Source organism: Nuphar pumila, chromosome 7, assembly GCF_984573655.1.
Source record: "Nuphar pumila chromosome 7, dmNupPumi1.hap1.1, whole genome shotgun sequence".
NCBI lineage: Eukaryota > Viridiplantae > Streptophyta > Magnoliopsida > Nymphaeales > Nymphaeaceae > Nuphar > Nuphar pumila.
This window is the reverse complement of record NC_143255.1, coordinates 29,895,164-29,911,525: the sequence shown is the minus strand read 5'-3', so window position 1 is coordinate 29,911,525 and position 16,362 is coordinate 29,895,164. Positions and strand designations below refer to the sequence as shown.

At 38.8% G+C, this 16,362-nt stretch overlaps 1 protein-coding gene across 2 annotated transcripts; it reads right to left on the bottom strand.

Annotated features, from left to right (window-relative positions):
* Window positions 1-516: 516 nt before the first annotated feature.
* Window positions 517-6,623, bottom strand: LOC149831711 (YTH domain-containing protein ECT4-like). Of its 2 annotated transcripts, none has more exons than XM_090014085.1 (9): window positions 6,266-6,623; window positions 4,588-4,664; window positions 4,246-4,390; window positions 4,023-4,099; window positions 3,353-3,916; window positions 2,298-2,882; window positions 1,976-2,188; window positions 1,711-1,866; window positions 517-1,373 (listed from the first exon to the last, which is right to left on the bottom strand). In XM_090014085.1, the coding sequence occupies exons 1-9, from the start codon at window positions 6,291-6,293 to the stop codon at window positions 1,140-1,142; spliced, it is 2,079 nt and encodes a 692-aa protein (XP_089870211.1). In that variant the 5' UTR covers window positions 6,294-6,623; the 3' UTR covers window positions 517-1,139. The 2 variants fall into 2 exon arrangements, with proteins under 2 accessions (XP_089870211.1, XP_089870212.1); XM_090014086.1 differs by having other exon boundaries at window positions 4,246-4,375; window positions 6,266-6,402.
* Between the last annotated feature and the right edge of the window lie 9,739 nt (window positions 6,624-16,362).

The window sequence follows — 16,362 nt, the reverse complement described above, 5'->3', positions numbered from 1 at the left end:
TCTCTCCTCAGATACTCGTAGCAATTGTTCTCATAAACCCTATTAGTGCCATTTCTTGGGCGTATCAACAATCTTTTTAAAACCGTAGGGACAAATGTTTCAAATAAAGCCATAAAGAGAACTCTTTTAGGCACCATTGTAGCAGAACCAATAAACCCTTACCCCATCTCCCTGACAACTATTTGCCGAGACAGAAAACTTCAATCGAAAGGCATGAGACAATTGTTTGGTACCCACAAGACAGCGATGCAGTTTGAAGCGAGTGGATGGCATGAAAGGACCAACCTATAAACTTATTACCCTCTTGGTGAGGTCACTTGCCCAGTCCCAATCCAAGTTTTTGGGCGTATTATGCACCCCCAACCCAGAATTGTATTGATATCTCCCACATTGATTCAATTAGATATGTCCACACATAATGAGAATGTCATCACCTAACAAATGCAATAATATGGATCTAATAAGTCAATTTATCTGGTCCGTTCTGGGCAATACCAAAAGTTCATAAGCATGAGATAATGCGCCAACTTAAGCTTACCAACTCATAAACCAGGGCAAAGGAATTACATGACAGAAAAAGGGACAAAAAGAAGAGGGTATACCAAAATAGAAAACAGATGTATAAATTTTCCCACAGAAAAAACTGGTGCTCTTCTCTCCACCCGTTTCTTCCCAAGATACAAAGGCTCAAAAGCAAAGTAGATACACGAGAAAAAGCATAAAAGGAGAAAAAGGCAAAAGTAAAATCAGAAGCGACTCCAAACCACTGAATATGACCTTAGTTAGATTCAATCTTTCAGATTGACCTACACCACACCACAAGTTCATGTTGGCTATTCCAATAAAATGAAAGGCTAAACAGAAATGATAAAGGAAAACTATCACAAAGAAGGTGAGAAACACTGTTAACAGAACTGAACAGAAAAGGCAGAGAGCTTGCATTAGCTTACCCACAAATTTTACCAAGTGGGTTCAATCCGCTTTTATTGCCGGCAGAGCTCTGCATTCATGGAACCTCAGCCAGTATCACCAGTGTTAAGCTACATTATCTAAACCAGCAAAACTTGTAAATGTAATTTTCTGAGGCCATAGAACTCAAAGGGACTTGAGATGCATAGGAGAAAGTTTATCAGATAAGACTAGCAACCATTTGTGACACCGTTAGGTATCCTCTTCTCCGTTGCCGGTTTAGCACCCTTTGGAACATCTTCAGCTCCTGCAACCAAGCCATTCTCCTCCAGCAACTTCTGCTCTCCAAGAGCCTGGGCTGATTCTTTCTGAAGAATGGATGTTGGTTCAGCAGATTTCTGGGAATTTGGTTTGGTTCCTTCTTTGTCCCCAGGATTAACGCCATTTACTTTTCCATCCCATACCTGAAAAACAATCACTTTGTCAGTATATACCAGCAGAACCAGAACTTAATAGTGTAAAACTTGTTTGAACTAATCAGAATATTATAAACTTGGTATTCAAATGACAAGCCATATGCCAAACTAATACTGTTGAAAATGATCTTAAATCAGTTATTTCAGCCCTAATGAATACTTTTACATGTTCAAAGTCGGCTGTTTAAACAGGTAATTGCTGGAATACTCTCTCTCTCTCTCTCTCTCTCTCTCTCTCTCCAGAAGAACAATGCTTGTTCAATTACCATGACATAAAGAAAAACATGGCAAAGCCAACTCAAAATTTAAAAAACAACAGAATTACCTGTTTCTGGATCTGCTTCAGCTGTTGTGACTTTGCTCGGCTCTCCTGCATTTGCTTTTGTCGGACCTCATAAAATCCAAAATCATCCAATATCGAAGTCTTACAGACATACTCCTTAAATATCTTTAGTATCTCAAACCCCTTTTCAAATTTCACCTGCAGATAATATATGTCTAATGAAGTCCACAGGAAACATGAAAGCTGAAACTGTGAATATTTCTACCCATAAACTGCTAAATGATGATAGTATTGAAAATAAAGGCACCTCCTGAGTGTCTCTGCTGTTTGTTACAGGCTTGTTGTCGTTGTTTTCTAGCGTGATGTGTTTCAGCAAACTGTTGGGGATGTCCTTTATGATATGCCACTTGACAGGGAAACAACCGTTCCATTTATCTTGCTGCCAATAGTCCAAATTTTTGTTAAAATCAACTGGTCCGACCATCTCCGCCAGGCCACAAAATTGCCCGCTTGTGTTCACCTGCAACAGAACTATAAGAGTAATGCAGGCAGCTAAATGGAAGGGGAGGGATAAATCCAATGGAGGATGACACTCACATAGAGAAGATTATAGGGAACTCCATACTTACAGAGAACAACAAGAAGACAGGACAGCCATTGGCTTTCTCATGTGCTTCTTGATATGCAGCATCAAGCTTCTTGTTGCCATTTGGAGTACTGGCCCAGACATTGTACTTGATACTTTTGTGGACATCATCCTCGCTATATGACTTTATAACAAAAAATTTTGCGTCTGAAAATTTGATATCAAATTCCGGTCTGTTGTATTGATCTCTGTCTGGAGTTGTGGAATCATCTGACTTCCCGTTCATAGTGATGTTCTGGCCCTTCACTGCCAATGTGACACCGGAAGGAAAACCTCTTTGGTTCTTAAACCGAGCAGCTCTTGGTCCCTTGTTTTGTTCATTCAGTACATCCATATTTTCATTGCCATAACAGAAATATCCATTCCCCCGTCCTCTAGGCTTGTATTTACCATCAACAGGCATCCAACCACGGCCATTTGCTCTAAAGTCATAGCCATTTGAGCCATAAGTGGGAGGAATTCTCAATGTACCAGCACCATGATTGTAAAGTCTGTTGTTTGGATACATCCCGTTCATAAAGCCAGGAGCTGGAGCCATGCCAGAAGTTGGTCTTGATGGATGCAAACCCTGAACACAAACAACAAAGTTCAGTCAAAAGGTGAAATTGGGCTTGCATATTCTGCAACCGTAGAAAGGACAAGCAATGAGTCAATGTAGACTTGAACTCAACTGGCAATATGGCACAATGTCAACAAAGAAGCTAATATAGGTACTAGAAAATACAGCATCCTTTAATTACAGTTCAAAGGACTTCTAGTTTTCACTGAAACAACTAAAGTATATGGCAACTAGACGAAACACATGAATACATCCAGCACTTGGATCACAGCTACAAAATCCTCAACCAATCCAAAGAAAATGAGCAGGTTTTGAGAAATCATAGATATAATAATGTTGAAGAAGCGGAAAGGAAATGAAAGTGTGCAGCAGCACCTTCCAATCATGATGCCTCAAGCAAATGTTTATTAAGCAGCAAAAACATTGAAATGAATCTACACGCAGCTAGAGTCAAAAGGCACAAAAAGGATTCTGCATACCATGACATGAGGCAGAGGGTAGAGATTCTGGTTTCTAGCTCCTGCAACAGAATGAGACCCTGAAGAAGATAAGGGACCACTTGTTGCAGGTCTATGCTGTCCGTTGGATAAAACAGGACCATCCGTCCAGCATGGTGAATGCATCCCCTCAAAATTGAAACGAGGATCATGATAACCAGAAGACAGAACACCAGCTGGCAAAATACCCTTCGCGTATGAACCATTTGAATTGATTGACAATGATGGATGACTGCTAGTATTGGATAACGGTGCTTTATGAGTCCCATTTGCATTGCCATTTGTTACACCATTAGTATTACCATCAGCAGTTTCTGCTGGCACGCTTCCCTGGTCAGTTGAAACAGTGGTAGAAACCTCTCCATGTGATGATGGAGTTTGATTATTAGAATTATATTGGCCATTAGATGGATTAGGTTGCTGGTAATATGGTGCATATTGGTAAGGCTGATGACCATAAAGCTGCCCATCAGGAGGATATGCACCATAAGGAGGGTAGCCATATCCAGGGTGATACATCATAGATCCATTATCCCCATAAACTCCCTGCAGTTAAACAATGAAAGAGATCCACAGTCCCCATAAGCATAACCAGTATAAGGATTTTCCAAACAATAAAAATAAAAAGAAAATGAAGAAATAGCAAACTTACAGGAGGCGGCATCTCAACTCCATCAGAGTTGACATATCTAGGATAATCCTCCCACTCACTTATTGGACCGTCGTAACCTAAACAATTAATATATAAAACAGTCAAATTAACAACAATATTTACATCTATAAAAAAACAACAGTATCTAAAGTCAAACTTACGTCAAAGGTAAACTAGAAATGGCTATGATGCAAAAGAAACAAAATAAGAGGAAAAAACATACCTCCATAATAATATGAAGCATATCCATGAGGAACATAACACATATTTGGATCCATAAATTCCGGAAGGACAGGCGTAGTAGACCGATCACCAGTGTATTTTGGTGCATTTCCATCTTCACCAGCATTATACTGAGCAGAAGATGGCTGTTAAAAAAAGAAAAGAAGCAAAAAGAAACAAAACCCTAGAGAATAAATGAATAATTGAATTTTATATAACTAATAAAGTGAAGACAACTTCCTCACATGATCCATATTATACAAATATAAACATGTAACTCTACTGATATAGAATTTCTAAACTTGATCTGATAGAAAATCCAGCTCGAGATAAAAGAGTATACCTTCTTTGTTGGCTCCGGAAACTCTGAAGGCTTCTGTTGTGAATCCAACGATAATTTCTTGAGTAAATCTGAAGCTTCTATAGTGAACAAAGGTTAAGGGAAGCAATGCATCTCGCAAAGAGCCCATGATCATGTAGAAGAAAATAATCACTAAACTAGTTGTGGAGACTAGAAGAAAAAGGGAACACAAACTTCTTTCATGACAAAGTTTAGAACCTGAATTTATAGAACAGAGTAGAGTAGATACCAATCCCTCGTAGGAAACCTAAATGAAGAGATTATTAGAAGACTTCTCACTATCTCAGTCTCAAATAAACAAGAAACATGAAAAAAAACTACATCAAACACCGCTCGACTAATTTCAGATCTTACAAAACCATAGTACAACCTATCAAACGAATACTAGAAATCCCCACAAACATAAACAATGAAATTCATCAAATTCCAATATCAAACTACCGAAATCCAAGTTCTACTAAAATCTCAGTCTAGACATACATCCTGAGAAAAGAAGCTTACCTAAAACTAAACGTACACGCCATAGCGTTCAAATTTCTGATCTAGAGATATAGGAAAGCAGAGAGCCGTCATACCAAAGCACCTAAATCAAAGAATTCCAACATAAGAAAAGAGAACCAATCAATTCCTACAAAACTGCAGCAGAACAGCGGCTAAGGCCCATGAAACTTTATTCCACAACAAACTCAAAATAAAGGACTTAGTATTCCTAGTTCCAGAGTTAAACACTAGCAAAAACCCATCGAATCTAAGCATCCACAATGAACAGACCTATGAAAGAACATAGACGAACACTAACAATTGACTAAGAACTGAAACCTCATAAAACGTAAAAGGATCACCTAGGCCAGCGAATATTTATGTTAAATGATTTATACGTAAACCCTATCACAATCCAGCAAACCCAAAAAAAAAAGAGAAAACCCAAAAGAAGAAGAAGAAGCTCTAGATACTAAGAAAACCCAATTGACTCAGCAAAGAAATCGATCAAAACCTGAAAAGCCAGAAACCAGACACCAACATATTTATCTTTTCCTGATCTAAACATAAACTCCAGTAAAACCCATCAAACCCCCGAAACTATTAACCCTAAAAGAAGGTTAACTTAAGCAAAAATAATGAGTATCAAATAAGCGCTAGAAACCCATCAAGACCAACCACCCAGCAAAAGCAAACTTCATATCCCCAACACATACATTATTTCTCGATCTAAAGATAAACCCTACCAAAGCCCATCAAAACCCAAAGATATAAACCATAAAAAAATACAACTAAATAGAGACTAAACGATAGACTAAGCACCACAAACCCATCAAAATCAGACACCCATCAAAGCCCAGATAAAGTATAATAACCATTTCTCCCGATCTAGCATAAAACCCATCAAAACCTTTATACCCCAGAAACAAAAACCCCCGCACCCAGTAAACCCCTGACACAGCAATCCCAGAAACAAAAACCATCAAAATCCAAACACCCAACAAGACCATCAATCCCAACCAACCAACAAAACCCAAGATAAGTTCTCAGATCTACACATAAAACCCAACAAAACCCACAAAGATTAACAAGCAAAAATCGGGGGGAAAACCAGGAACATCATCAAAATCCCAAAAAAGAAGAAAAATAGTGCACCAAGATGAAGAATAAAAAAGGATACGGTCAGGAGAAGGAGCCACGGCCGCCATGGTGGTGAGATCTCCCTGTTTCAGCCAAATATGGCCCTCTCTCTAGTTTCTCTCTCTACTGGGTATATAATTATAGGGGGTCAGAGAGAGAAATATGGAGCTATGGGGAGGGAGGGAGGGATGATGAGGTTCTGAAACAAGGGTTGAGGTGGAGGGGGAGCCGCCAGGGGCTTTGGGAGAGAAAGGGTTTCCTTAGTGCTGAGGAGGTGATTCAAATAGCACCACGGATCCACCTCCAAACCCGATTTTTTTTTTCCCACTTTATTCTTTTGGGCTCACTTCTTTATTGCCCTACTCTTGGTCCTCTTCCTTCTCTCTCTTCCCTCCACCAAGAGAGATGAAAACCCTAACACTCTCCCCCCGTGTACCGTGGGTTTTTTTCTCTCTACTCATCTAGGTCAGACCTTTTTTTTATCGCATGGGACAAGAAATACCCTTCACTTCCTCATTAGTCAGGACTTCGAGAAATTTTTTTTTTTTTTTTTTTGGGGGGGGGGGGGTGGCGTTTCTCTTTACTTTCTCTCTCTAAAATTGTGGGGTTTCTCTCTCTACTTTCTCTGTCTTCTAGTCTAGAGCAAACCATCATGGTGGTCCTGGGACAACAGCTTCCTTCACAAGTCTGACTTCAGGGGCTTTCTCTCTCTACTCCTCTACTATAGGGCAAACCTTAATCGGTGATCCGGGATAAGAAATAGAAATACCTCTCACAGGGGTGGCAATTTCTGACACAACCCGCCAACCCGACCAACCAACCCGCTTCTTAGGCAGGTTTGGGTTTGGCTTAAACGGGTTCGTGTCATAAACGGGTCGACCCGTCTAACCCGTTTATTAAACGGGTCGGGTTCGTGTTAGGGGTATGCCAACCTGCCAACCCAGCTGACCCGTATATATTTAATTATATAACCCTATAACCCTAAAGTGTAAAGACTTCCCTTCCTTCCTACCCAGCCGCAGTCGACGGAGACCTCTCGTCTGAGTCCTCTACACCTCGTTGCCATCACGATTCACTGCACAGGTGCATGCCGCACACCACCACCCTTTTCTCTCCACCTCTACACGTCGTCGAACGTTGGTCGCCACCCTCCAATTGGTCACCCCCGACCCCGAGTATCCTCCTCTCTCTCCTTCTCCCCCTCGTTCTCTCTTTCACAAAACCATGAACCAACCTCTGTTGGCCACCCTCTTTTGTCGATATAGGCCCTGACCTCCGTCGCCAGACGCCATCCACCGACATCCCTCCATGTCGATTCTCCCCCTATCTTATCTCTTTTCTCTCCCTATGGTCGGCACCGACCTTTTCTCCTTTTACTTCCTTGTTAAGGGTATACTAGGGAACTAACAAGACCCACCAACCGGTTGGCGTTCGCCGGTCATCGGCGTAGGCAACCGCCGATGCCCTGTTCCCCTTCCCTCCGCCTTAATCATGATCCCTCTTCTCTGTTTTGATTCAGCTTTCATTAAACCCTAAACCCGACCCACCAAACCGTTTATTAAACGGGTTAGGCGGGTCGTGTCGGATTAACCGTTTAATAAATGGGTTGGGTTCGGGTTTGTCACAGCCGACCCGTTTAATAAACGGGTCGGGTTCGTGTTGAGGTATGTTGACCCACCGACACGACCCGCCAACCCGACCCGATTGCCACCCCTACTCACAGCCCATGACTATTGGGATTTCTCTTACTTTTCTCTCTCTACTCGCCTAGGGCAAACTTTTTGGTGGACTGGGATAAGAAGTACCCCTCCAGTCCCTCGCAAGTCGGCAGTAGAGCATGAATAGTGAGATTAAGTTTTGACCGGGTATAACTTAATCTACTTCACAAATAGCAGCAATATTTTTGAAAATATCACAAATTTATCTTGAATCTTCAGAAGAGCTCTCATACAATTCAAAAAATATTATTTTGTCCAAAAAATAAAAATCATTGCGATTTTTCTTGTGATTTTTCAAGATATAAGTATTTACAAAATGGCATGATATTTAGTGATAAAGGAGTAAAGCATTGTTTAGTTTTTTTACAATTGTTTTTTTACTTTTATGTTTTATTTTTGGGAAAATCAAAATGTTTTAATTTTTCATGAATCTCCCTCGCTGAGAAAATTATATTACCAAAATTTTACACCAGGTCAAACGAAGAGGCTAAATGGATTAGGTACAAGCACGAGCATGGTTGATATGAATCTGAATTCCTCCTATTTACATCCGGGTAGAATCTCCTGAAGTAGGATCCGATTTTGGAACAGAATATATATATATATATATATATATATATATATATATATATATATATATATATATATATATATATATATATGTGTGACACGCCTAATAGTGGAAGACAATTGCTTTCACTGTTGTGTGGGACGTCCCCCCGCCGCTGATCACGCGAGCGGTTGGTGCTTGTTTAAGGGAAAAACACCGGTGGTTTGTGACCACCGTTAAAGGGTGTTTTTTCTCCCAGATCACTAGCGATCAAAGACTGATGCTAATTCATGCATATCCAAGTTGGATATATATATATATATATATATATATAGAGAGAGAGAGAGAGAGAGAGAGAGTGAGTGAAACTCATTTGATGCTAAACCTGAGCTAAAGCATGTTGACGGACAGTCATGCAAAAAAAAGTTTGTATCAAAAACTCTTTACTGTGCCACTAAAGACCTTTTTCAAAAATGCGTTCGGCATTTAGTGTGCCACTAAAGGCCTTTCATGTTTTCTATGTGATCTTTGCATTTTCTACTTGCTGACCATCAACGAGTGCGATGAACGGTCAGCACGCTTTACCTCCAATTTAACACCATTGTGTTTTAGCAAGGACCCATTACTATGTATATATATATATATATATATGTATGTGTGTGTTTATCGTGTTAATACAGTGATGAAAAACATGATATTAAGTGTTATATTGAAAATAGTGTCTACATTTTATGCAGCATTCAGCACTGCTAACAGCCACCCATCTTGGCATTTCTCAAGATGGTGTGGTCTCCATCTTGAGAAATGTTGAGCTAGGTAACTGAGGGGAATATATGTTTTGGAAATGTGGATATGCTATTTGTTGCATAGATGTAGTCCTACCCGCCCAACTGTATGGATGGCATTGGGTATACACCTGAATAGTTGGCAAACTATTTAATAGCCGATACAATTTTGACATCAATGATTTGTAGCAAAAAGCTGATTTGGTAACTATCAACCTCCTACAAATGGTATCTACCAAATCCAGGAATTCGCAGATGCCACTTTTCCAAATGTAAAGACTCTGTTCAACTCCCAGTTCTCAAACAGAGACAAAATACAAGTTTCCTATCAAAGTCCCCACAATTTTCCATTATGGAAGTGAAAACTAGAAAGTAATCTCATTAAATACTGTTAAATACCATAATCAATGTATATATAAAGGCACTAGAGAGATCTAGAAGATAGGCTCGTCCTTGCAATCATCAAAATTCTTATACATATCCTGTAGTATCCATTTTTAATTAGATTGCCTCCATTACATACATGATAGGTTTCCTTTAGAGAACATACAGAAACTCCTGTGCTATCAACCATCGTCAGCAGTAGTTTAAATATACCGCGGTTTTCAAAAGCCAATAAAAACCACACATAATGGTATAATTTTAAAAATAATGCCTATTTTAATAAAAGTATAATTTTATGCCAATAAGAAACTGCACCGGTCACGAAGACCTGGTTGCGCCGACGGTCATCGTGCCGGCAGCGTAAAACTCTGAGGCTTGGAGCTGCCAATATTAACATGATATTTGCACTTTTAATTTTCTTTTTAGTTATATGGTTACTATTGTATTACATTTTTAAACTTTATATGCTTATACTTTCTGAGATCTTCATTAAAATCAAGCCTTTTTATTTTATCATAAGAGATTTCATCGTTGTGAAGACTTTGTGTGTCTGTGTGAGTGCGCGTGACTGTGTGTTTAATGCTCCACATAATATTAATCGTCCATGAAATGATATAATATTGCTTTTCAACTTTCTTTTTTAATCACATATTAATTGATCCTTGCGTTTCATGATGCAATGTAAACAGGGACACGTACACAATGTTGAATTATGAGAAATACATGATACTTGAGAGGCCACGTGACACTATGCACCATTTATATTTTTCTTTTTCTTTTTTTTGCATTTAATTGTCAATAATTGTATTATATACAATTTTATTACAAACATGTTTTTATATATTAAATATTTAAAGAAAAAGTCATGTCCTGTCCTTCCCATAAAAATCATGCATTTATGTCTGAGAGTATCGTATCTCAGTCCATACCCTTCTTTATGCGAAAATTACTGGTAAAGTTTTGTCGGTGGGTCCTAACCCAAGTCCTGTGTTGACAGTGAACTGTCTGACAATCGCTAGTGTTTGGACCGTATCTCTCTTGATACTAGGTCAAATCATATGATCTTTGGCTTTCTGGAAAGCTAAGAATCTATTCTTCAACTTTGATGTTTACGCTTTCCTATGAATTGTCCTTATTTTTCCGCTAAAATTGCTGGCAAGTCTCTGCCAGTCGGACAAGACTCAAGTCTTGTCACGAGCAACATAGCTTTGTTAATGTTCCGTATTTGCTGCATAACTTTTCATCTACCGGTTGAAAGTTTGCAAATAGTATCTTGTTAGAAAGATAACACCTTCATATACATCTTTTATGTTTGTTTTTTTCCCTGAATCGTATCCGTTGATAGCCTAAAGTCGATGTCAATAACTGCTTGCCAATAGCTAATTTCTGAACTAGACTGCCTGTTATTAGCTTGGAAGTCTGTAGTTTTGTCGCATATCTACATCATCCATGCTTAGTTTCTCGAATTGAAACTTGATCTGAAAAGATAATTATTTGCTTGAGAATATTTGTGTTATGAGTTTTTGTTGATTCAATCCTCTGATATGTCAAAAAGTTGCTTGTTTTGCAGCATGCTAGAAATCTCGTTCTGCATGTTGGTTAATCTAAAATAGAAAATACAGCAACTTGATTTAGGCATAGATCACAAAATATTATTCCAAATTTTACAAACTTTGATTCGTTGGAAAGTTAGGAAAATTTCGCAGAACTTTTCAGTTCTGAGTTTTCCCGAATCGGGTCATAAACCCACTTAAAGTCGACCGACTGGTCACCTGCCTGTTCTGGGTGTCCTATCCATCCATCTCGTTCAATCCATCATAACTTAGACTGGACTGATCCAAATCCAGTATTTTTGGATCGGTTGGAAAGCTGCACGTGTCATGCAACTTTCTGTGTTGGATTCCCTTGTCGAAAAAGGGTGTCCAGACCTCAAATAGCCACTTGTTTGAGTCCTATTTGGACTCACTAGCATAGTTAGCTTCTGCGCGTAGAAATCCATTTGGATCATGGATCGGCTCCAGTGACGACTCCGCCATCATTGACTCATCTATACTGCTTCTTGCATAATACCATGAAGAAACATATTATTTTCATCCAATTAATGGATCAGTCAACCTAAACTGACTTCAATCGAGAGAACCAATCTGACTGATGTAGGTTTAATGACTGAGTTGAACAATTCAAAATAATCAATTTCCTGATGTTGATTATACCCTTAGCAACAGGATGAGCTTTATACATGGCTATGATTTCAGTGGCATGCCTTTTAATCTTATAAACTTATTTGCATCTAATTAGATTGGTAGCTTTTGCTGGAAAGACAAGAGTCTATGCTTGATTTTAATGTAAGACCATCTTCTTTCATGCCCTGATGCCACTTAGGTTCAGTGAGAGCTTGGGTGAATGAGTATGATTCTTGCTCTTCTTGGCTCACCTCACTTAACAGAGCAATATGATATTTTATTCTAAAGAATAAACTAAGTTTAATAGTTTTATCTTGGGTTTTGGTAACCATGTGATGCATTTTGGATGGATCTTGATGGGAGAGGTCAACTATAAGGTTTAGACCTGAAGATGAGGTCCTGGACCATAGCCCTTATTCATTGGATCCACTTGGTTGACCATGCTAGACGAACAAGGGGATTTTAAGTTTAGGTTCAAGAACATGAGTCTCAAGAGGAATCAACTTAGGCATGGGACTCTGAGGTGACCCTGGCGTTTGATTAGGTAGGACGATCAACACTTCAGTATTCTTGCTATAAAGAACAATTTCATGGTAATTTATGAGATTAGGCAAAAGAATTGGGACTTAAGGCTCAATTTGTGTAGGACTTTTAGGAGAACTGTTATTCTGATTTTGAATCTAGGTTGACACTTCTTAATATGTGAGAGACAATTTCTTTCCAGTATAGAAAAATTTATCTTCATCAAAGACAACATGTCTTGAGGTAAATGTTTTTTTAGTTACGGGATCATAACACAGATGACTTTTACAGCTATAACCATATGCTAAGAAAATGCAAGGCTTAGACCTTGGAGTAAGTTTAGATTTAGCATATGGGACCAAATATGGATAGCACGTGCACCCAAAACTTTTCAAATGCACATACCCATGAAGTCATTTGAGAAGTTCATATGAAGACTTTTAGTCAAAATTAGGTGTACACAACTTGTTGATGAAATAAGTTTCAATTATAAAGGCATCTAGCCAAAATTTGTTATCCAAGGATGCATAAAACTTCAATGTTAAGCATGTTTCAACAACATGATGTTTTCTTTCTACTACATTATTTTGTTCATGAGTATGGAGATAAGACAACCATCTTTTGATGCCACAACCAGATAAAAAATTTGTAAAACTCTCACTAATAAATTCTCCACCACCATCACTATAAAATATCTTTACTTGGCTCCCAATTTGTTTCTCAACATTATTTTTAAAATTTATAAAACATATGAAAGCATATGATTTCTTGACAAGTGGGAACAACCATGAAATTTTAAAAAAATCATCAACAAGCAATGGATAAAACTTGTACCCTTCATGGGACATTATTGGTGCAGGACCTCAGAGGTCTACATGGATTAATTCTAAAGGAGCTCAATAGAAAATTCAGCTTTACTGAATGACAGTTTATGAATTTTGTTGATAGCACAAGACAAACATAATTCAATCTTATTATTCATTACCAAAATAGACTTACATTTATCAAGTTTTTCCAGAACTTTAAGACCAGTGAGACCCAATGTACAATGCTAAACATCATACAAAAATTTAAGCATCTTATTACTTTGGCAAAAATAACTGGAGACTGATTCTCTTTTTCATATTGACCAGTCGGCCATGGATACAGTGGATAAAGTCCTCCCTTAATCGGTATTTTTAGGAGCAAACAAAATCTATTAACATCAAATTGAAATAGATAACAATTATATCTTATAAACCTAGCTACTAACAAGAGATTTCTCTTAATAGAAGACATATAAAGAACAATCTTTAACATGAACTTTTTATTTTCAAATTACAGTGAAAGGCTAAGTAAACTAGAAATAGGTAGGTGCATCCAACTCGCAACCATGACATCACTTGAGCCCTAATATTCGCTCTTACCATTCATGCTTTGGTCTTCAGAGGTGACATGATGTGTGGCCCCTATGTCTGGGTGTCATGCTGAATCCTTCGCATTATTATGGTTCATGGATGCAAATGCTTATAAAATATCATAGCATATGCAAGCAATATGATTACGACAACCATAAAACTGATAGAATACACATCCTTCTCTCTGATAAGATTGACCAGATTGAGACTGACCTTCTTGATTCTTTCAAACATTTTTAAAAGATCGCTAGCTTCTTTAGAGTGACCTTTGCCTCTACCAAAGGAATCACCTCTTCCACAACCTCCTTGAGAAAAGAAGACCATGGTGGATGACTCTCCTTATGAAGACTGATTGTTTAACATTTGTAATCTTTCCTCTTGATTTAATAAGAGTTCACAAATTTTCACAAAAGAGGGCAATGAACTATGAGTAAAAAATGAGATAACAAAACTTTCATAGTCTCTCGAGAATCCATTGAACATATAGTGAACCAAATTTTCCTTAGATATAGGTTCACAAACAACACATAATGAGTCAGCAAGAAATTTGATATGGTTCAGATACTCTACCATACTCTTTTCTTCTTTTTCAGCATTATGAGGATCCTTCTTTGGTTGAAGGATGCAGATACTAGACTGAGAGGTATAGGATTGTTCCAACGTGATCTAGACCTTATTTATAGACAAATTATGTATAATGTGCCTTAAGATTGGCTTTATAACAGTAGCATGAATCCAATTAAAGGCCAGCTGATCTGCCTATCTCCACTTCATAAACTCTAAATTAAGTTTTACTTCTTTTATAATAAACTGACTGGGTGCGGGGTAAGATCCATCAACATACTTTATCAGATATTGAGAAAACATAATTAACTCAATTTTGTGAACTTCATGAGAGATAGTGGTGTCAATCAAGCTTGATTGACACTAATAAAAAAAACATTTCACTCGATGGTCTAATTTTGCATGAGGGAGGAGAGACCAGAGGAGGATGAAGCAGAACTAGATGTCATAAGGTCATGACCAGCTAGATAGGAACATCGCACACAATTAAACACTGAGGCTTTGATACCATGTAAAGAGGACTCACATATTTAGAATAGGAAACATGCACACACATAAACACATATTTAACATGGTTCGATAAGTGTGACCTACATTCAGAAATAAACTCTCTTTCTCAATTCACTTAGAGAGAAGTGTAACTTTCTTCATTTATAAACCCTTTTATATATGAGTTACATTAAGATAAGAATACTACTATTTTTAATCTCCTTATAATGCTGACACATATGAGAGTCATAATTGAAGTGTGTTATTCCTTTTGTATGAGTCCTACTTAGCTCAGGCTACTTCTTCTCACAAGCCATTTCAACAAGAAGCTTCTTCGATGGACTCTTGTGTAGAGATATATAGAAACTCTTAGACGTCCCATCTTGAAGAGAACTCTTGGGCATCCCCTTGAGATCTATATTGGATCTTAAATCTGGATCTGAATCTAAATCTAAATCTAATCTTAAATCCATTATCTTAAAAGTTATTTTCATGATAGTCAATGTCAACTTTGCAACTTTTCATGGCCAATTTGACTTGGTGCTTTGTTTGATTCCTTATGGCCCCACCAAACCCCCAACCATATGTGAATTGTGGAACGCCTCACCAAACTAGTGTATCAACAACTTTAGTGACATGGGGCCTACTTGAGGGTTTTTTATGTGTTTCTCATCATTATATATATACCAACAAACTCTGACGTGAGGCCCTGCCCAAGGTTTTTCCTTGCTTCAATGGGTGGTTTATCATCATAGTATATGTATATATATATATATATATATATATATATATATATATACCAGCAGACTTCAGTGATGTGGGGCCCCACTCAAAGTTTTCACTCCCTTCGGTGGGGGTTCCACATGTACGAAGTCTTTTGGTATATAATATATATACCAGCATTAGGGGTGGCAAAATCTGACACGACCCGCCAACCCGCTTCTTAGCTGGGTTAAGGTTTGGCTTAAACGGGTTCGTGTCGCAAACGGGTCGATCCGCCTAACGCATTTATTAAACAGGTTGGGTTCATGTTAGGGGTATGCCAACCAGCCTGACCCATTTAATAAATGGGTTAGGCAGACGGGTCAACCCGTTTACCTGAAGCCGACCCGCCAACCCGCCTGCCAACCCGTTTACCTGACCCCGACCTCTTGTTCTCCCTTTCATGAGAGCCCTCTAAGTCCTCTCTTCTACCAGTGATGCCTAGCCACTACCGGACACCACAGGCCACCCTGCCTCCCTTCACGCCACCCATCGCCACTACACGTCACCGAACGTTGGTCGCCACCCTCCAATCGGTCACCCCTGAGTATCCTCCACTCTCTCCCTCATTCTCTCCTTCACAAAACCTTGAACCAACCATTGTTGGCCACCCTCTTTTGTCGACATAGGCACCTAACCTCCGTCGGGTCAACCTTGTTAGCTAGGAGCACCAGCCGCCGCCAGCCGCCATCCACCGACATCCCTTCATGTTGGTTCTCTCCCTTCCTTCTCTCTGTTCTCTCCCTATGGTCGGCACCGACCTTTCCCCCTTTTGCTTCCTTG